This window comes from Diadema antillarum, unplaced genomic scaffold (genome assembly GCF_040938485.1).
Source record: "Diadema antillarum isolate AM-2024a unplaced genomic scaffold, OU_Dant_1.0 scf00000098, whole genome shotgun sequence".
In the NCBI taxonomy this organism is placed as follows: domain Eukaryota; kingdom Metazoa; phylum Echinodermata; class Echinoidea; order Diadematoida; family Diadematidae; genus Diadema; species Diadema antillarum.
The window spans coordinates 1,432,549-1,454,872 of NW_027270987.1; the positions used below are offsets into that span (position 1 = coordinate 1,432,549).

Below are 22,324 nucleotides of genomic sequence, written 5' to 3' on the forward strand. Positions count from 1 at the left end.
TTCTGATTGATCGAATTAAGACTTCACCTTTGACTAACTTGCAGAGAGAGGGTAAATTTGGTTTCACTGATATTCTAGTGTGGGGCATCAAAGTAAGAGTCATAACGATGGTTTCAATAATAGTGATTATGATTATGATAGTGACGATGATATTCAGTACTGCTGTTGTAGTGCTCACCGAAGTGCTTACTCTGGCATGCATGTATAAATACAAATATAAAATTATTTAATCACGAGTCTTTTACTTCAAGCAGTAGCAGAACTACCAAGCCTCTGTGATGCTGCAGGAGATTCCGTGAAAAAAAAATATCTGGAGGTCTTGACAAAAGAATAAAAATGCCTTCGTGATTTAGACATTAATGTTAAATCTTTTGAGATCCATATAAAACACACACATATGTCTCCCTGATAGCTTTTTGAAATTTATGTGATTTTGATGTGTGACTGCTGGCAGCCCTGCACTAGTGAATGAAATTATGTATGATGAAAACAGACATTCAGGTAATATGCAGTAATACCGTAAAACACAATAGTTTCGTGGCATGAAATTTTCATGAATTGGAGCCGACTGCCTTTTTCACGGCAGGAAATTTTCGCGAGTTGCCTCTATTATTCAATGCATATAGTATAGACAAGAATTTTGCGTGTATTTTAATTTTGCAAATCTTGGCTCTCGCGAATTTTGCCAAATTAAAATGCACACAAACATTCCTCGTCTTACAGTATAAGTACATAGACTGTCTTGACCCGACTTGCTTTGTACGTCATCAGTGATGGTAGAAATTATTCGTTCTCATCTGTGTTTCATGTGGATATTTTATCTCTTATGGCATCCATGTGTTGATTTCAGGTGCTGGTGTGGAAGACCAACTTTGACAAGATCGACTACAATGAGGTGCTACAGGGCCACAGGGCGCGCTCACAGACCCACCCGGCCCCCCACATACACGACATCCACCCGCGCTCCCCCAAGCACCACCCTTCGGCGGTGCACCACGCCAGCACCAACATCAGCACGCAATCAGAGCTGAGGAACACCGTGTCCGCGCCGCCTGATGTCATGAACCTTGGCCCCGCGCTTTTTTCACAGAACAGGGTGAGATGCTAAAGTCTCCTTGTATATTCATCGCGACCAGTCACGCTTTGCAAAGTTCAAAGTACTTTTCTGACAGAGGCAAGTGGGGGTATCCCCTCATTGATGTAATGTTTGGCAGAGTTGTGCCTCAATCGCTCCTGCTTAATTTCCTCCTTCCCTTTTTCTCTCTCTCTCTCTTTTTTTTTTTTTTTTCTTTTTTGCACCTGTGCGGACTGCATCATTTTTCATATCGCTAGTATTCCAGGAAATATCGTCATGTGGGACAGAATATATATCTTTTATGGGAGGAATTTGTCATGCCCACCAGAATACGTGCTTCACGCTATGGTCCTCTTCACATTATAAGAATAGTAATGACGTTAAGCAGCAGGTACATGTATCAAGTTTTTTTAGTTAGTTCCATGTTTTGGCCATATAGTGGCACTATCAGCTTGAAGTCTTTATGTTGCTGGCTTGTCCATCTGTCACTGGGTCTGGTCATCCATTTGCATACTCTTGTGTAGTCTAGCAATAAGGGCTTATTAATGTATTCAGATTTATGGCTTTTATTTCTCTTTGGACATGTTGGCAAGCCGTTTCATTCACCTGTGCGAAAAAGTTGCACTCGATACATATCAGTTCGTTTCGTCCAGTGTGCGTGCATTTGCTATTCTTATTTCATGCAAGTCCCAGCCAAGCTTTGCAGTTCTCATAAACAACCTTTGTTATAAGGGTGTGCATAGAGTTCAAGTATCTGTTAGTAATCAGTTGTATTGCTTTGCACTGACTTATTATTAAAAGGCTATAGAAAGCCTTTCTTTGGCCCACTGATCTTTGTATGAGAGTGTGTATAGGTCAGGTTAAAGGGATGGTACAGTATTGGTAGAGATGAGAATTGGGCTTTTAACTTTTTGCAAGATATCAAGAAACTGCTTATGAAATAGTACAGACCATACCATTCTAAGAGGAATTCAAAGTTTATTTGATGAAAATCGGTTTTGGAATGGCCGAGATATCCAAATACAAAGTAAAACAAAGCTATCGTAATAAAAGATGGGTCCCACCTTTTATTACGATCGCTGTGTTTTGGATATCTCAGCCATTTCAAGACCAGTTTTAATCAAATAAACATTGGATTCCTCTTGGAATTACATATTCTTTCATATTTCATGGAAGGTTTCTCATTATCTCACCATAAAATGTTAGGAAACATGTAGTTGGGTCTGAACCAAAACTATACGATCCTTTTAATCTTGAGAAACATTTGATTAAAGTAGATTTGATTTTGTATTGTGATAAATTGCAATCAAGGGTTTCTGTTGTAGGAAGAAGCTTGGATTTCATCCAAGATGTCTGTCCATTTAACCGTCTGAGATCGTCTACTAATCTTAAAATAACTCTAGTGATGAGGGACAGAGTAAGATATTGTAAACATAGACTACCTTGCAATGTGGAAATTTTTGGTATTCTGTGCTCGACTGCACAATTGTAAAAGTAGCAAGACACAAATGATTTCAGAGATGTTAATTTTGTATAAACTAGCTTTCGTTTGTGGAAAGGTAAACCAATGAATTTCACCGAAATTGACTCAACATGAAAAATGGATTTAGCAAAAGGTTCTTCTTTTACAGTATTTCAACAGACTGCAGGCGTAGATTTTTATTTTCTAGTTATGCAGTACAATTGGAAGGATATAGATATGTACAAACTTAAAGAAACAATTAAAGAATTTCAATGAAAGGTCAATAGTGGCTGATATTTGGGTTAGAATTTAAATATTCAGCCATAACTTCAGCTTGGAAAGTCCACTGGGAATGTGATTTTTTTTTTAATGAAATAAGAAAGAGTTCCATTATGCGCATGAGGTTGAAATCTAATCCCCAAGGTCAAAGGTGAAGATCAAAATGCTTTATCCTCTTGTAGATGACGGACCGTATCTGTGTAACAAAGTGATCGCGTGAGAACGTTAAAGTGTCCCAGCCGACTGCATGCTGTCCTTCAAATTTACTTCCGTTTAGTAAAGAAATATCTTGTTACTCATCAATGCATGCAAGAACATAGTGTACCTTAGCTGTCGCATTTACCCTCCTGATTTATGTAGCCAATTCGCATTCTTTTGTCTTGTCAATCAAGATGATGAGCGGAAGTTGATGAGTGAAAGTAGCGGAAATTGGTTTGTATTTTTAAGCTTGATAAGTCAGAACACATGGTTGGCATATCTCGTAGTCCAATCTATGATACTACTAGAATATTTGCGTGATGTATAGCATACCTTCATTGGAGCTTGTTGCAACTTATTAGATGCCAGCAGTAGTCAAAGGAAATCAATGAACATTTTCAGCAAACATGTGAAATTAGGCACTCATTCTTCACATAAAATACATACTATTCTATGTGATGTGCCCTCTTTACCTGATGTGTGAAGAAAGACTCAAGGTTTTTTCAAACAATGCTGAAACTCTGATTTTCGTAAATCCGCTAAGAGTATTTTCCGAAGTTCATTGAGTCAACCCTGATGTAGGGTCAGAGTAGACATTTGACTTGAAATGTGAGCCCTAGTTGCCAAATTTGGGGCTCCCTTTACTACTCAGGGGGGGGGGGGGGGGGGAAGGAAGCTTGAAACTCTAGAGTCCTTGAGCATCTGATGCTAGTGATCTTTCATATTCATGATTTTTTTTTTGAAAGGGACATACAAAATCTTAGGCAAGTGGTATGACCAACTTTTTAGATCCTGCTGAAATATGCCACAGCAATTTTTAACACAAAACTTTTTCTCACTTTTTTTAAAATAAAGAATATCTTCTTGGGATCTGCTCTATCTAAACATATACCAAGTCAAATCTGCATGTAGCAATCGTTCTAGGGAAACATTTAAAAGGTGACCGTTGTATAGACAGGTGGCCATTACAGACAGGTTAATAGCAACCCGTTGGATTTCACCACATGATATTATGTGTGATAGACATCATGTACATGTATACATTGCCTCCTGCTCACCTACAAGTGTATGTCAGTGGTCATGAGACACTGTAATTGTCTATCCCAGACACAAATGAATGCTGGAGGTGTATTGTATTGTCTTTAGATGGTTTCTTTTACTCTCGGTCAACAATGCGGTGGGCTCGAAGACAAACAAAAGGGGCTTTGTGAGATGGAGAAATGCTTTGAAAGAGAAAAGTAATGAATCAAGATTCCAGTAAACTTAGAGTCTGTGTTCACTCGACACAGAAAAATGTTGCAGAAGGAAGACAATGTGTGAGGCTGTTGGCTTTGGAAGTAAAAAAAACAGGTCACCAATGTACTCAAGATTGCAACACACAATTCATATATGTGGGGAGAATCTGAAGGAATCACTATGAGAGGGTTGATTGTATGTCTGAAAAAAGAAGGATTACATATTTAGATCACATACATGCCCTAAAGTGGAGCTTACTAAATACAGCAAGACCAGGCTAAAAATAGGCCTTTCCATTCAAAATTTTGTAAAATTTGACCATACTTTGTGGTATCCCCTCACACGACATTCTAGTGGTTAGTTAGGGATGGTATGATCGTAGCCCCACTTTTAATGCATCTACACAGAGTCGAGAGACACTTCATATTTGTAGTACACATGTATGAAATTTCAGCTCATGTCAATGCTTATTTCCTGCTATCATTCAGTTTTTATATAAGATTTGAAAATGGTTAACCCATTAGAAGTATTATGTCTGTCTTCACTGCACTATTTCTTCTCACATCAATGATTATTTTTTTTTCCAAGTTGTAGCCGTCTACTTGATTCCCTGATGGCTTCTTTTTCTATGTTTTTTTTTGTTGTCTCTCTCTCTCTTGCTCTCTCTCTCACCTTCCCATTTTCAAACTCTCCCACACTCTCCCCTCTTCTTCACTCAACTAATGACGCTGCCTCAACGTCGTCCTTGTAGAGCTTTAGACCCATTATCAGTGCATTTCCTGCCCTAAAAGTTTAATGCAACATCCTTGCTAGCATGCAGCAAAACAACCAGATTCAACCCGAGCTACTCCAGTCATTAACCTCTGGGAGAAGAAGAAGAAAAAAAAGAAGAATATAAAGTCTTACCAGAGTAACAGTACGACACGACCTTTCCCACTTGTTTTTCACCCTCTTTCTATGCATTTTCTTAAAAGCTGTAAACACCGCCTCATGTTTTTCTAGGGCAATTAGCAGCAATCGTGTTATTTTCCTCATCATGTCGTTACTTTGTTTGGACTTCCAATTTTCAGCCCACGATGTATTAAAGATATACTGCATTTTTTTTTTTTTTACATTTCCTGTAGGGGGCCATTCACGTTGCCGTTGAGAAATTGCGGCAAAAAATCATGACATTACAAACAAACAAAAAAAAACTTTTTGGTGAAAGTCTACCACACACCAGCCAAAAATAGCGAGAAGAATTAACCGGGAGTGTGATATTTTAACCCGTTGAGGACGAGCCCCGAGTATACTCGGGCAAGTGTCTGTGGAAATGTGTGTTGTAGCAAAATCAGTCTGTCCTCCATGGGTTAACTTTGCATATATTTTACTGTAGTATTTTTCTTTCTTTTTTTTTATAATACTGAGAAAGCTAGCCACAGAAAAAAATATGATATTTGTCAATTAGCTGGCTAGGTTATTGTTACGTCATGATCATAGATACATGCAACAGACCTTGCCATTACTTAATGACTTCTGATTGCGGTGTGAACAGAGAGCACAAAGGTCCCAAGTTTTGATATTGCAGTATTTACTAGCCAATTAGAATGGGCCATGATTCTGAAAAACATGCTTTTGTACTGTTGGTCATGATGTTTACGCACATGAGCAGCTAATAGAGGAAGGAAGTGAAAAATCAAACAAAACGTTTACATTTTACGACATCAGAATTGAATGTGGCACTCTAGTGAGGCATACAATCTGATGAACAAAACGAGGAATCAACAACAGCCATGTCATGTGCCACTTCATGGTTTTGATGAAGACATATCAAGGACATAATGTTTTCAAACGTCTCGCAAGTAAGAGGAGCTCGTATCAGACAAATGCCCGTGAACAAATCGCACAGGTGAGAAATGAAACACGAGTCACGTCACAGCCGCATGACGACAAAAATAGTCATTCCTGTAGCTGGCTTCAAACTGACTCCCTGTTTTCTAAAGGAGAGTTAAATACAGAAAAAGAATTCTTCTAATTTCTTTTGAATTTTCCTGCATCTGCCTGTGTGCCTCTTCCAATAAATAGTCCTCACATGACAATGTTCCATTGATTATTCAAGGATGTTTTATTCATGTTTACAATTTACATAGAAGAGTAGATTTACCGTGGAAGTTATCATTTACACAACACAATGAAGATATTTCTGCAAGTGTGTGATATATGTCCCTCTTACCATCCCCCCCCCCCCATGACACACTACAAATGATACCTGTTCTCATGTAGGCCTATTGATTGGGTCATTGTTAGTTACTTCATTGTTTATTGTGTGTGATGCCTTCATCCATTGTTACCTTACATTCTAACTTTAGTCCTGTATAGTGCTCACCGGATAATCGGAAACCTCTACAACGGTTACACAGCTTAAAGGGAATGAAACCCAGATACATATTTGGCCTTAGTGAATGCAGAAATGTTAGTAGAACACATCAGAGAAGTTTGAAGAAAATCACAGGATCTGTTAAAAAGTTAAATGAATCTTTTCACTGCACAGTTTTAGTCCCACCATTTCTGGATGAGAAAACTACATCAATCAAGTTGTGATGTTACAGAGGGCAACAATATATAAAGAAATATATATACTGGCATAAAGAGTATTCAACATATCTTTCTTCTCTTTTTTTCTTTCATTTTTCAAGCATAATGAAAGAGTGCTTAGCTTACCTCTGTCAGAACATGCAGGGAATGATATTACCTTAATATGTCAGTAACATGTGGAAGGCATATGTACTTTTATGAAAAAGAATGAATTTGTGGATTTCTCTTTACATATAAATGGAAGAAAAATTTGTCTCCCCTCCCCTCCTGATTAAGTGCCTAGGAATGTTTATAAAACAAATATTGTATCAATATGTTCATATTGCATGACTTTTTGATATCATGATTCTAAATTTTATAGCAAAAGTAATTATAAAAGTTAATTATATTAAAGATGATAGTTACTATGATGATAACAGTATTCATATCTGGTAATATTATTAGTATGTCATGAATGTTATTGTCATCATCATGATCATGATCACCAGTGGTAGTAGTAGTAGTAGTATCGGAGTAGTAGTACTACTACTAGTACTAGTAGTAATAATAATGGTAATGGTAATAGTAATCCTGGTAATGGTAATGGTAATAGTATTATTGTCATTATTACCGGTGTCATTAATATGAGAAAAAAGAGTGAAAAGCATTCAAAACCATAAATGGGCACAAATTTGCATTACCTGTATTGTACATCTCAAAGGACGAAGTTTCACACTCTGTTCATCAATAGCCCTTACTATGATCACTTTGTTTGATGAAGAGAATTAATGTTATCTGTTTATCAATTTCACCGGCAGTCAATACCAGCGAATTTAGGGAGCAGATTGGAGATGGGGGTGTGGGGGGGGGGGGGTTGGGGAGCCTATGGAAAGGATGTCTTTGAAGCATCTGACTGATGAGCATCCTCTCCGTCAAGTTGTTCTAATCCTGCCTACGCCATTTGTGCCAAGTCTCGTTACCGTTGACTGGCTGCAACACCTGTGGCTTATTCCCCGCCGTGTTCCGTCACTGGATGCATCTCGCATGTGTGGCCCTGACCCTCAAATGTAAACATAAATAAAAGAGGACACACATACAAAACATAAATTCTCCCTCTTTCCAGCCCTAAACTTGGCTGGTAATCTGATATCAATCATCTCACTTCCTCACCTTTTTTTTTTCCCCTCCTGTGTCTTTCTTGTCAATTTTATGACTTTGCTATAATAGTGTTCATTCAGAAAATTGACCTTATTTGGTGAAGAAGGGGAGGGAGGAATATTCCATTCATCTATCTGGGTTTTTTTTTTTTTTTTTTTTTTGGGGGGGGGGGGGGGGGGAAGATGGGAGAAGGAGGGGGAGGTAGGTGGGGAAAATGATCACCATATGCTGATATCAGGGGCTGTTGACTTGAGATATGGGTAGAAAAGTGCCAGACGGAATGTGATCTATAATCTTCTCTGGCCAGCATCCAGGATTTGTATGGAAAGATTCGGAGGAAAAAATCAAAGGCCGAATAAAGCAAAAATGACAACATCAAATCAGACCCATGCATCAATGCATGTAACTCCCAACACATATTTATTTCAATTTTGTTCAATTCAATTCAATTTAATGTAGTTTCCTGTTAAAACATAATGACAAGTCCCACAGTTACAAACACTACATTTGAACAGAGAATAGCACCAGGACAAGTGTCAGAATGCATTTAATGAGATAGCAAAACTAAAAAGGATGAAGGAATATATTGTGATATTTAGGTCGGCATGTTCTGAGAGAGGAAATGTAAAAAACATCTGAAATGATATTTGCTCTATATGATATTAAGAAGTGAAAAAATGTAACCAAGCAAATTTGTATGAAAAATGACATCAAAAGACTTCGAGAATCTGGCATTTTAAAGTTACACCAGCATCGCAGTTCAGTTTGATGAATAGTTCATGATTTCTCTATGTAGGGGATAGATATCCATGAACAAATTAGTGGACTTGATAAATGTTATGTAGATAGAAAATTGAAACACCCAGTCAAAATTTAGGGTCATGGCAAGAGTAGGAGAGTTAGAACATGCCAGCTTTACAATATTAATCCATTGAGGATGGACTGATTTTGCTATACCACACATTTCCCATAGACGCCTCTCGGAGTATTCTCAGGACTCATCTTCAATGGGTTAATGCATTGGCCTCAATTACTGTTCTCCAGCAGGAGATAAATGTTCAGTATTTTTGCTCCTATATTAGTTTTTTTTTCTCTCTCTCTCTCATACATTATGTTGTCTGTTAAATCACCGTAGGCAATGGGATATTCACAGAGTGGTCAAGCAGGCAGCATGCTGCAGGACCTCGGTATCACGTCGTCAGACCAGGAGAGCAGAGGACTGACCAATGGCACGGCCTCACCACCTGCCGCTGCCCACCCCACCCCATCAGGGGCATCTACCGCACCCTTGGAAGTGAAGGAGATTCCTCCAGGACTGGCACAGACATTGGAAAACATTGTTGGACAACTGGACGTCCTCACGCAGGTCAGTGATTCAAACACCCCTTCCTTAAAGGGATGGTAAAGTATTGGTGGAGATGATGATTGAGCTTTTAATTTTTTGCAAGATACTATTAAGAAACCCCTTATGGAATGATACAGAGCATATTATACAACGTCCAAGTAGATCCTTGTAATTTGATTGGAGGATTGTTGGTAACGTGATATTCAATAAGTACTCAATTCAACGCGCCGTGCAATTTTGGTTCTATTTTTGCGTGCAACTTGGTTCGATTTTTTCGTTCTATTCCACGGTTCGAGAAATTGTACGGTACTGCGTGTACGGTGTGTTGCATAAGGATCGCATGCAGCTAGCGCAGTGTGCGGTACATGCATGCGCGTACGTAGGCCTACGTAGTGCTAGTGTACGTAGGAGCGCTAGTATACTGGAGTACTAGTAGCTGTGACCTGTGTCTACACTGATTGCACAAGCCAGAAAGAGAATCGCAGGGGATCCACATGTAGGTATGGCTATATTTTTCATACATATATAGACTTCTAGGCCTACTTAGACCAAAAAGATCTACTTGGACGTTGTATAAATCAAATAGTGTATGGTCTTTACTCGTGCAATGGAACGAGATTTCGCATTCGGTGAAAGATGAGGCGCACTATTCAACTCGGCTTCGCCTCGTTGAATAGAGCGCCTCTATCTTTCACCTCGTGCGAAATCTCGTACCATTGCACTCGTGACCATTCACTATTTGTATACTATTCTAAGAGGAATTCAAAGTTCATTTGATGAACGTATATCCAAAAACAAAATAAAACAAAGATGTCCTAATGAAAGGTGGGTCCCACATTTCATTAAGATCGTTTTGTTTTGGATATCTCAGCCATATCAAAACCAATTTTTGTCCCCGCCGAACGAGTTCGAGCAGGGGACTATGAAACGGGCTCCGTACGTGTGTGTGTCCGTGTGTCCGTCCGTCCGTCCGTCCGTCCGTGTGTCCGTCCGTGTGTGCGTCCGTGTGTGATCAAAATCTTCAATTTGCTACTTCTCTGTCATTTATGAGCCAATTTTGATTCTGTTTGCTTTATATGATAGCACTACATGGGAGCTTTGAAACTTCTACACAGAATTTCAGTCGTGACCTTTGACCTTGACCTTTAACCTATATTGTACATTTTGCTACAAAATGCTACTCCTTCGCCATTTCTAACCCGATTTCGATTCTGTTTGCTTTATGTGATGGCAGTAGGTGAGGGCTTCAAAACTTCTACACAGAATTTTGACCTTTGACTTCTTTGACCTTTGACCTTGATTTTTGACCTGTATTGTACATTTTGCTACAAAATGCTACTCCTTCGCCATTTCTAACCCGATTTCGATTCCGTTTGCTTTATGTGATGGCACTAGGTGAGGGCTTCAAAACTTCTACACAGAATTTTGACCTTTGACTTCTTTGACCTTTGACCTTGATTTTTTGACCTATATTGTACATTTTGCTACAAAATGCTACTCCTTCGCCATTTCTAACCCGATTTCGATTCCGTTTGCTTTATGTGATGGCACAAGGTGAGGGCTTCAACACTTGTACACAGAATTTTGACCTTTGACCTTGATTTTTAACCTATATTGTACATTGGCTACAAAATGCTACTCCTTCGCCATTTCTAACCGGATTTCGATTCCGTTTGCTTTATGTGATGGCACTAGGTGAGGGCTTCAAAACTTCTACACAGAATGTTGACCTTTGACTTCTTTGACCTTTGACCGTGATCTTTTGACCTATATAGTACATTTTGATACTAAATGCTACTTCCGGCGGGGACATATTTTACGCACCGCGTAATTTCTACTTTTCCTTGTTATCAAATAAACTTCGAATTCCTCTTGGAATTGTATGCTTTTTCATATTTCATAAGAGGTTTCTTATTATCTCAAAAATTATCATTTAAAAAAAATGTTGAAAACCTGAAACCTCATCTTAACCAAAACTATGCTAACCCTTTAATGTCTTGCCTCCATCGTACTTATCCTGAAGTCATCAAAGTGGTGGAGTCATAGACTGAAAAAAATGAAGGGAAGTGGGATTTCTCGTTTCCCACAACCCCTCATACCTCAAGGTTAGGGATACGTACGGCAGCTACCTGAGGGGGTGATTCATTTACTGGTGAATTAGTAGATTCCTATGATGTCATTTGTGTGATAATGTGTGGGATCATGAGAGCCTTTTTTTATGAGTTGAGGAGCTGCTGTTGGCTTGGGGGGGGGGGGGGGGGGAGGGGTAGGGAAAAGGGACAGAAAGGGAAGAACACTGTCCAAATTCTGCCAGAGACAGGAGATCAGAGCAGATGGGAGTGGCCACTTTGGGTCTCCGTCCTCTGTTCCAGAAGTTAAAGGCATAATTTACCATTTGCAGATAAAACAAAAACCCAGCATTAGTGCTTCAAAATAATCCAAAAATATGAGTTAGGAATAGAAACAATCAATGTAAAAAATGGAATCAGTATAATTGATTGTAAGTACTGTTAAAGTATATATACAAAATGTGATACTTATAATAAAAATGTTTCCAGACTAAACCATCTACAGTTATGGTTTATTGAGAAAAATAGTGATAACTCCTTATATTTTAGGCTTTACTGCAAAGATTTTATGTGATAGGATGTTTTGTGATACAACTGACCTACAATATGGATCAAATGTGATTTCTTGAATATCTTTTAAATCACTGCTCCCAAAGGTAAACAGGACCTTTAACTTCGCAGAGACAGGCACTCACTCACATCTCGTTTTTATGTCCAGGACCATTCATTGTCATTTCAAGTTGACCCCAACTAGAACAGAATATTTAACCCTAACCGTACTGTGCTGTTTTGAGCCCAGAAAATACTGGGGGGGGGGGGGGGGGAGGGGGAGGGGGAGGGGGGAGGGGGGAGGGGGGAGGGGGAGGGGGGAGGGGGGAGGGGAGAGGGGGGAGGGGTGGCTCGAAGGCCTCCCTCCGAACCACTGATCTTGGAAATGCAATGTCCAATGAACTTGATGATTTTCATGTTGATAGATCTTTGTGTGCTGAATCTGATGCTGTAATTTATTTTAGTCAAATATGCATTTCTTTTTTAGTAATTTGCCAATTGATTATTTATTGTGCAAATTTTATGTGTTTTTTAAAGATATTTCCACAATTTCAATTTGAACAAGTGTTCAGTAGTGACCCATTTCTCTCTCATTATCATACATATACTTTATCATTTAAATGATTGCCTTTCTTTTCTCAATTGCCATCTGAATTTCATTTACACTGTATTTCAACTTCAATTTCCGTCCCAGCACCAACCCTGACACACCTCCCTGATTTTTGTCAGGCTGGCTTCTTGGCACTGCTCCAATGCACTACATGTGCAGTTGATTGTGTTGCGCAATGTTGTCCTAAACCACGCCCACACAACTTGATTGGCAGGTGATATGTTTGCCATGTGATACGTGTGATTGTATACAAAGTTAACTTGGCACGCAAACATGTGCTTATCTCTGTGAGCAAGAGCAGTTTAAGTGCTTTGCCCTGTATGGAGTACAGTCAGTTTGCAACGAGTGAAAGAGAGCTTTCACATGTAATAATAATAATGATGATAATGATATTATTATCATTATTATTATTGTTATTGTTATTATTATTATTATTATTATTATTATTATTATTATTATTATTATTATTATTATTATCATTATTATTATTATTATTTGTAAATTTGATTTGGAAACATATTTCATGTCTCTTTAGTAATCTTTTTTTTTTTTTTTTGGAAGTCCGACAGCAAACTTGAATCACAATTCTCCCAAACATGTTTCTCAAACCATTCACGTTTGGCCAGTCATGAATTTGAGGTATTTTCGAAACATGTTTTGCTCGAGTCCGGATGTGAATTTGTCATGTGAATGATTTGATGTCTTAAAACATGGTTAAGAGGTTGGAATCCAGTTTGACTTTGTATTTTCTTCTGCCATGGCGTGTGCATATGATATGCACTCTCATGTATCGAGAGTTGCATGTTTTAATTGACACGCTATCTTGTTGTGACACAGTTGTTGCATGGAATGTCGTTCACAATTTGCAGCAGGCAAGAAGACTCATTATCAGAGTCTGAACACTTGGTGATTCTAAACACGTTTAGAGATGTGTCAACAATCAAGCGTGAACCCTCTCTGAAACAGAACAAAAAAAGGAACTGGAAGCCAAGAATAGAGGTTTTGCTTGTTTTTATTTTTGTTTTGTTTGTGTGCCTGTTTCTTGCTTTCAAGATGAAATCTGATGACCTAGCTTGAGTGTTCAACTCTTGGGAAGCTGTTCTACTGTATGAAAACTAACTTTGGCCTCTCAGAAGCTTTGGGGCATTATATATCAAGTGAATAGTGATGAGCAAGCCAATTAAACAGTTATACATTGATTCAGCATCATAGTGCAGTCACCTTATACTTTTCTGTGTTAAATGATTGAATGCCGTTTGCTTGTATTTTGATTACCGTAAAAAGTAACATGTTAGTGTAAGATGATATATATATATGTATATATATATATATATATATATATATATATATATATATATTATATTTTGTAAGCCTCAGTTGATTCAACTTAGAAACACTGTGATCGTTTGATATTTTACACTATCTATGGTATTAGGTCCTGAAATTTTCCATACTGACGTGGCCATTTATGAACAAAAGAAAGTTAAGAACTGTGTGAACTTTGTTTCATGGGAAAAAATCTTCAGAATGGAATTGGATTGATTTCAGTTTCCTGGTGTGCTCTCTCTTCTTCATGTTCTCTAATTACCACCAAATTGTGTGTAATTCTCATCTGCAAAGTGTGTAGGCGTGAATCATTTGTATGACATGTTTGAATTTGCATTGTGCGTTTACTTGTGTGAATTGGCTATATTGGCTTGCCAATTAAAGGGAAAGCATAGTTCTCAGAAAGGCTCAAAATTCATCTTCCACCATTTGGAATTTGCTTGCACTGTATCAAAAGGGTCTACCAAAAAACTTGTCTGGCTGACACCATTTGCCAGGATAATTAGTTGTTTTTATAGAGTAGTACAATTGTTGTGTGCCCGGCAGAAGGGCATTAGCATAATGTTGATGTTACCATGCTAGGGCCCTTCTGCCGGGCACACAACTGTTTTTTAAATCAAAAATGTAGGTTTTTATTTCCGAAGTGCCCTCCCCAGTCAGTAGTGGGTAGGAAAAACGTTTTACGATGAACAAACATGTCCTAGCAGTAATACTTCCCAACAAGCTGCATGCGATGCTCTCTCTCCCCCAGAAGATTGATGGACACTGCTATGGCCTGATTTGCAATCATTTATAAAACATTGCATACATAGCAACCTTGATTAGATATGTTATCAGATTATCTTTTTGGCTAATATTTTGCATTTTCATCACTACCCAACTGAAATCATGTTATCACAGCATCATTTCGCACATTTCATATGCATTTGTGTCCATTTTTAGAGCAAAAAATCAACAGTTTCTACAGGCACTTGGAAACTATGTTTTACCTTTAAGCAAATGCATCTGTTTGACTGCAGAAGTCACGCTCACTGTGTGTGAAGGAAATGATCTTCATGCCTGACAAAAATATGCCTTTTTTTTTTTTGAAGTGCTTCCTTGCCCTGCTTTTTTCATTAAGTGCCTTCGTGATACATTTCTTAGATTAGTTCCAACTCATTGAAATCCTTCCCAAGTGCTTCCCATTCTTCTTGAAAACAGCATTGCCTGCAGATATCAAATCACATGTGAATTGTCAGAGTCTGTTAGAGTGCTCTTTTTCCTTGACAAAAAACAAAAAAACATAACCAGGGTACGGGCAGTCCGTGAAGAAAGTGTAATTCAGTTCAATTCAATTCAATTCAATTCAGTTCAGTTCAGTTCATTTACTGTAAAAATTGATATTTTGGCATGACTAATTTTTCACGCTCAGGGGGGTTAGATGAGTTTCGCGTGTTTTTAATTCCGCGGAATCAGGATCTCAACTACTGGAACATTATTTTTCATGCTAGTTTCTGGTTGCGCGAAATGCGCGAAAATTTCAACACCGCAAAAATTTCCACTTTTACAGTAATTCCAGTTCAGTTCAATTCAGTTCAATTCAATTCAATTCAATTCAATTCAATTCTATTCTATTCTATTCTATTCTATTCTATTCTATTCTATTCTATTCTATTCTATTCTATTCTATTCTATTCTATTCTATTCTATTCTATTCTATTCTTTTCTATTCTATTCTATTCTATTCTATTCTATTCTATTCTATTCTATTCAATTCAATTCAATTCAATTCAATTCAATTCAATTCAATTCACTACAGTAATAATCATTAAAGAAAACGCTTACAGAATATCTACAGTACAAAATGTAACAGGGAGCTTTAATTGAATGTAATTTAATACCATATCCATGTTACCTTTAATGGATAAACTCACATGAAAATGATGGTGGTTTCTTAAAGGTAGGGGATACCTTTTACAGACCTCCCAAAATGCAGCGAAACATTAAATATGAACCTGAGGGGACTTGCTTAGGCCACTGCTTAGAAATTTGGAAGTCAACAGTTATCTAAAATTTGAATAATGCACAAAAGTCAACTTCTCAGTAGTTCTGTGTGTCAGCCACACTTCAGCCTTTTTGTTGCATTCTTCTGTATTTGTGATCTATAAACACAAATCTAAAAGTACAAGAGCTGATGTAATAACATATAGAGTGTGTATATAGAAATGTTTGTAAGTGTTGATGAACTTTCTTCACAAAATATACATGATGGACACACATACAGTACATGGGTCTGCAAAGGTAGCCTAGTAATGTACTGGAATTTACGGTGAGCCCCGAAAACAATTCAATTCAAAATCTAACGGTCAAAAGAATGTACTAAATGTTGCCTTCCACTTTCAATACTTTATGGGAGTTTCTAAAATGATACTCTCTTCAACATACTACTGTATTTATACAATTCTTCATTTAAGGCGTGCAAATGGGATTCCCTACCTTTAAAAATCAGACCTTTCAAGAAAGGGATCACACTCAAGTTCTGGAAATTCAAAGTTTCACATACAGCACCTTTAAAAATGATAATAGTAATAATATCAGTAGCACCCACTCATGCAACTGTAGATGATATGAGGCCCCCAGTCAAAAGTCTCCCATGATCCACTCACAAATCACCATTATATTTCCTATCATGACATGCTATCGAAAAGGAAGACAGTTGTTGTTTTTCAGTAAGTCAGCATTGATGACTTTCAGGGATATAAGATTGAGGTTGCTCCACACTGTGAACCCAAAATATTTTTGTTATGATATGTTTATGCACATGTTTATGTTATTAGAAAGTTTAAAGCCAAAGACAAAATTTCCTCGGCCAGTTTCCTATCATACGTGGTTGTGACAAAACTCTCTCTGCAATGAAAACATAAAAATGTGGAAATTTTATCCCCATAAATTGGTTGTTATACCTTTCGTTAGGCCAAGTAAAAAAAGAAAGTAGTTTCTCGTCCGGGTTTTTTGAGCAAGGCGATGAGGGAGGTCCTTACTATTTGATATCTTACTATTTTTTCAAGGATCGTCAAAATGAAAGTAATATGTGTTTCTCGTCCGGTAATTCTGAGAAAGGTAACGAGAGAGGGCTTTACAATTTTCTATATTCAATTTATGAAATGAAATATCACTCTGGTAGCTGTGTTATGAGACCAGGTCCCAAGTGTACGTCTTGCCTGCACTCTGTGCATTTTCAAACAAATAGATATATGTGCCATACTTGAAATGAAACTTCATGCATGCAGAAATACATTTGCTTTTTCTTTCCACTACAGATGTCAAGGGAAAATGACCATCTCAATACTGGTATTTAGTGTTGTAATGGCTTTTCTGATACCAGTGTTCTTGCAATTCTGATGTATTGTGCTATTAATTGAAACAGGTATAAAACATGTCTTTCAACAAATGTACGACTGAAATAAATTCCATAATATTCAAAACACTGCTTTATTTATTGGTGTTTGTAACTTTTTGTGTCCACACAGCTGGTATGTATATCTGCAGTTCTTCACAGTACAATTGTAGCACATTCAACTGGAAACTGGCTTGTACAATTGCAGATGGATGTCAAAATGATACTGATATGGCATTCTAGCATTAAACGTTTAAAGATGTTTCTTCATGTTCTAAAAAGACATTTGATAATCACTCATTATTTGGATGATGAATGATTGTATAACAGTACACACTACAGATGATACCACTCACGGCTGTGTCCGTGAATTTACATCGTGAAGAAAAGTATCCCACAGAAATACAAGACAAACCAGAATCCGTGGAAAAGTTATTCATTTTGTAGATACACCCATTTAATAATTCTACATTTGCTGGAAAAGCGCATTCATTTTCTCTTCAAAATAGAATGTATCGCCGTGACAGACCAGGGGATGGGGACCCTGGACAGCTACAAAACACGCACACAAAACTTTGCCGATATACGGTGCGGCACGGCCACTGCGCACTGGCACCAGGGAGGTACTAGGTGTGTACCTCCCTGCTGGCACCGTACCTTCCGACACTGCACACACATGCACATAGTCACAATGACATGAAAATGTATACAAACTCGATACCGTACAATCCTCACAAGCATTTGTACAGTACAATTCATCCGCTTAAAATATCAGAAACGGGGAAAAATACGAACGCGCGAAATATGCGTGGAATATCAGCGATTGTTCGCAAAAATGTTGCCGCTATCGCGTTCACGACTTACCGAGTGCGCTGTACATCACAGCCCAGTAGGCCGGCCCGCCGCGCCGCCCATCCAACTACAGTGCAGTTCGACTGCTTTGTGGGTCATTCCTTCTTGCCGATCGGCCGAGCTCGCAGTGTGAAATGCATGCGTTATTACATACGCACTACACACAGAAGCTACAGCTGTACTACAGTCTACAGCTAAGTAGAGCTAGAGGACGCAAGGCGTAAAAATTAGAAATGAGACGTCACGATTGTTAGGTGAATTGTCGATCTTTTTTTTTTTTTTTCGGCGGCCGAAAAAATAGTAAATATCAAAAAAGTCGATGCGGCAACTGAAAATCGATGCGGGCGGGGAGCGGGCTAGGACGAGAATTATGAATTTCTTGGTATTTTCAGCGCCATTTTGAAAATAGTAAATAGTAAAAAAATCGATGCGGCGGCCAAAATCGATGCGCGCGAGGACGAGAAACTGGTTTCTTTTTTTACTTGGCCTTATATAATTTTGATGCGTAAAATTTTCATCAAAACAAATATATTATGCAATTAAATTGGAACAAAAGTGGGGAAATGAATTACCTCACCATTTGATACAAAAGTGACAAATCTATATTTAGCAACACAAGTTGAAATTGTAAATCCAATTAGCCACGTGTTTCCACCCTTGAGTCTGCTCTATAGTGAGCACACGGTAAGCATGAAATCCCAGAATAGGCATGAAAAATCAAAAATGCCAAAAGTTCCAAAATATGAAGCCATACCATATTCACAGTGTGTATAGATATTTGTTTAATATGTGACGTACTAGGTCTCCATGCAGCTGTAGACATGGGGGTCAAAGCAGACCGCTTGCTGTGACTTGGCTCATCGCAAAGGTTACTGAAATGTAGGGCATGGGAATTTTTTTAATAAGCACATATTTTGTGAAATTGTGGCACTGCTTCCTTAACAACCGTACTGTATTCAGGAAGTGGCATGGACCACACATGCTTTGAAATGTCCAAGGATGTTGTGTGATAAAATTGTGAACGGTCTCTACTCGTGCAGTGGAACAATTTTTCATATTTGTAGAGATATTGTATCATCGCATTCATGACCGTTCACTGCCTGCGTACTGTTGCATTTACCTTTAGTGTCAACCTGACCTCGTACGCCAAACCTGTTCAGACAGGAGAAACTTCTTTTCGTTGCTGCTTCCACACTCAGAAAGAAGTTCCTCCTTCACAAGCATTATGCTCATGCTTTCCAGCAGCTTACATCAAAACACTAAAACTCACCCACGTAGATGATTGGTACTTCAACTGATTTGTGACATTCATTTTGGTGATATCATTATGCTTTGCGTGTAGTTATCCCTTTCTTCTTATATTTTCGCATCATATGTAATTAATGTGTGAGTTCTTAGAAACCTTGCATGCTGTAAGTGTGATTAATTATTACTCGGTTACCAAAGCTGATGCTATAACGGTTTTCATCACTGCAGCGTGTCAAATTGTGTTCTCTTTCACACTGTAATGAAATGAAAGAGAAACTTCTCCTAATTTTTCCATTGTGTTTCCCTAAACCACACAGAGGCTTTAAAGTTTGTGTGTCTTTTTTGCAACTCTGAAAATTAGATTGCTTTAATAAGTTGGTATATTGTACAGGAAGGTAATTCAGACCCTTCCTCAGAATAATAAAACTGGAAACTTTTTTATGATTGAGGGGTATAAATACTACAGTGTATCAAAAAAAAAAAAAGGTAATCCAACTTTGGAGGGCTACCATTTCAAAATTGTTAGCTATGGAGAGTGCAAAGTTGATTGTGTGGAAAGAAGAACTCTTCCTCTTTCCATTGATACCTAATTATGTTGACAGGGAATAATTTTCCAACTCAAATTTGATTTAGCAATTTCAGCTGATGAACAATATTTTAGATGTTATCCTGTACATTTCTATGGGAGAAAACTGCTACACAAAAGTTAGTTTGTGTAGCAGTGTTGAAAAAATGCATAGCAAATTGCGATGTGATACCAGGAAAATTATTCCCTGATTGACGAATATCATTCATGACTAAGCACATGAACTTTAAAGACAAGAATGACAAATTGCACTTTTTCCAAGTTCCAGTGTTATCACGAAGGAACTATGCATGTCTCACTGAATGGATGGGATCTGTCAATGAAAGTGGTAACATTAACAGGCCAGCCTGCATGAATGCAGGTTTGTGTTTAGGGTTTCTTCTAACCTTTTGTGGTCCGTAACCTTCAATATGGCCACCCTTGTTGATAATTTGGTCACTCCCACAAAGGCTAAACCATAATCCATTTGCTCTCCTAGTATTCAAGACATTGTTTGGCGCTGCAAGCTATGTGTTGAATATGGACAGAGAAAATGGACTATGTGAGTGGGCCTTAGTAGGAGTGACCACGCTATTGGACAGGTGGCCATGTTAAAGGTTATGAACCATAAAGTGTTAAAAGAAACCCTTTACACAAACCCTAAAGACAAACCTGCATTCGTACAGGCTGGCCTATTATTTTGTCCACTTTCATCGACAGATCTCATCCATGCAGTGAGACATTCATTGTTCCTTCACAATTTCATGCAAACTTGGAAAAAGTGCAATTTATCATTGTTGTGTTTGAAGTTCATGTGCTCAGTCATGCATGACATTTTTTGGCATACTGTACAAGCTGAAATTTTCGCGTACAGATATTTTCGCGAATTGCTACATGGAGGACATTTTCGCGTGTTGTTAATTTTGCGGTTGCGAGGGTCTAACTGAACTTAGCTATTCGCGCGTTGTTATTTTCGCGATTCACAAAATTTGCGAAAATAAAACCACCACAAAAATTTCAGCTCGTACAGTAATTAGGTATCAATGGAAAGAGGAAGAGTTCTTCTTTCCTAACAACTGACATTGCACTCTCCAGAGCTGACAGTTATAAAATGGAAGCCCTCCAAAGTTGGACTACCTTTTTTTTTTTGATACGCTCTGTATAGACTTCAGTGAATCTATTTGGACCAAAAAAAAATTTCAACCATTATTCTTGGTACAAAAATGGGAGCATATTATTGAGTGACATAGAGTTAGTTTTTCATTTCTTTAATAACATGACGTGTATTACTGCGAGATTTTCTACATGATGTTGGGAGACATTATTCTTTAACCATGCAAAATATTGTGTCGTTTGCAAAAGGGACATGCGACCTTTAAGCTGGAGCTGTCCCTATGGTAGGGCATCTTAATGATGTCATTGTAAACAATCGTAACCATGGTTATGAGTTCCCAGAAAACACAAGCCGCTGCATACTTGTTGCCACCATTCAAGAGAAAGCAAAACTTGCTTCCTTAACTTTCTCCCACAGCAGGCTGCCTCAAGAACAGGAACTTGGGGAAAAGTTTGAGGAAGTTTCAAAGCAGTATTGATAGCTAATAATAATGGCAGATCTTGTCTGTCTTGATGAAATACAGCATGCAATAAAGTCACGATGCAATTAAGCCTTTATTTGTTCAAGCTTTAGGCAGTCACGAGATGAAGCGTGTTGCAATCTTAAGCCTGTCAATTATGATTATGAATGAATGAATGGATGGGATTCATTTGGGAACATTACATAATTTCTATGTTGAGGAGGAGGAGGAGTAGGTGGGGGTAAGAAAAAGAAAGAAAAAAAATGATGCAAAGAAATGATTTGACCTGAAATTATCCCTCTGGTTTGACAGTGGTGTAAATGAAGCGAATTTGACTTTCTCTGTTGACATGGGCAACTCTACAGTGACACATGTCATTGGTATATGAAGGTGTGGCCATGAGGGAGTGAAGCTGAGATGACTTAAATGATGAGACGTACTGTTGGTGGTTTTGACTTGTCATCATTCGGGAATCATTCCATCAGCACACCTAGGCGTGTCCTCAGATGCACCTGCACAGCTGTCCCTGGGGATCCGTGCTTGTTTGGATAGTAAGCCAGGCCTCTAGGGTGTCAGGGCCGGGGAAAAAACAAAAGCACCAGTTCTACATGCCTTCATTTGTTTGTGGATATCATGTTTTGCTGCAAGCTTGACCGCTGCATCCACCCTACTGGTGAGGTTGTCACATTAGTTGTGGAAGTGTGGTTAACCACTTCACTTCCTGCGGGAATTACTGCAGAAATTGTCATCACATCATCGTTAAAGTGGCAACTCGGACACAAAAGGTTTATACTAAAAGGTGTAGCTATACCAAAATGGTATAGCTATTCAATGAATTTATACGTCTGA

General features: G+C 38.2%; 1 protein-coding gene across 1 annotated transcript in view; it reads left to right on the forward strand.

Moving 5' to 3' along the window:
* LOC139718625 (uncharacterized) overlaps window positions 1-22,324 on the forward strand; it is a 51,814-nt gene that overhangs the window by 26,998 nt on the left and 2,492 nt on the right. Inside the window, exons 9-10 of the mRNA XM_071630083.1 lie at window positions 851-1,096; window positions 9,097-9,327. Coding sequence (XP_071486184.1) covers window positions 851-1,096; window positions 9,097-9,327 — 477 coding nt within the window. The remainder of the gene's footprint in view (window positions 1-850; window positions 1,097-9,096; window positions 9,328-22,324) is intronic.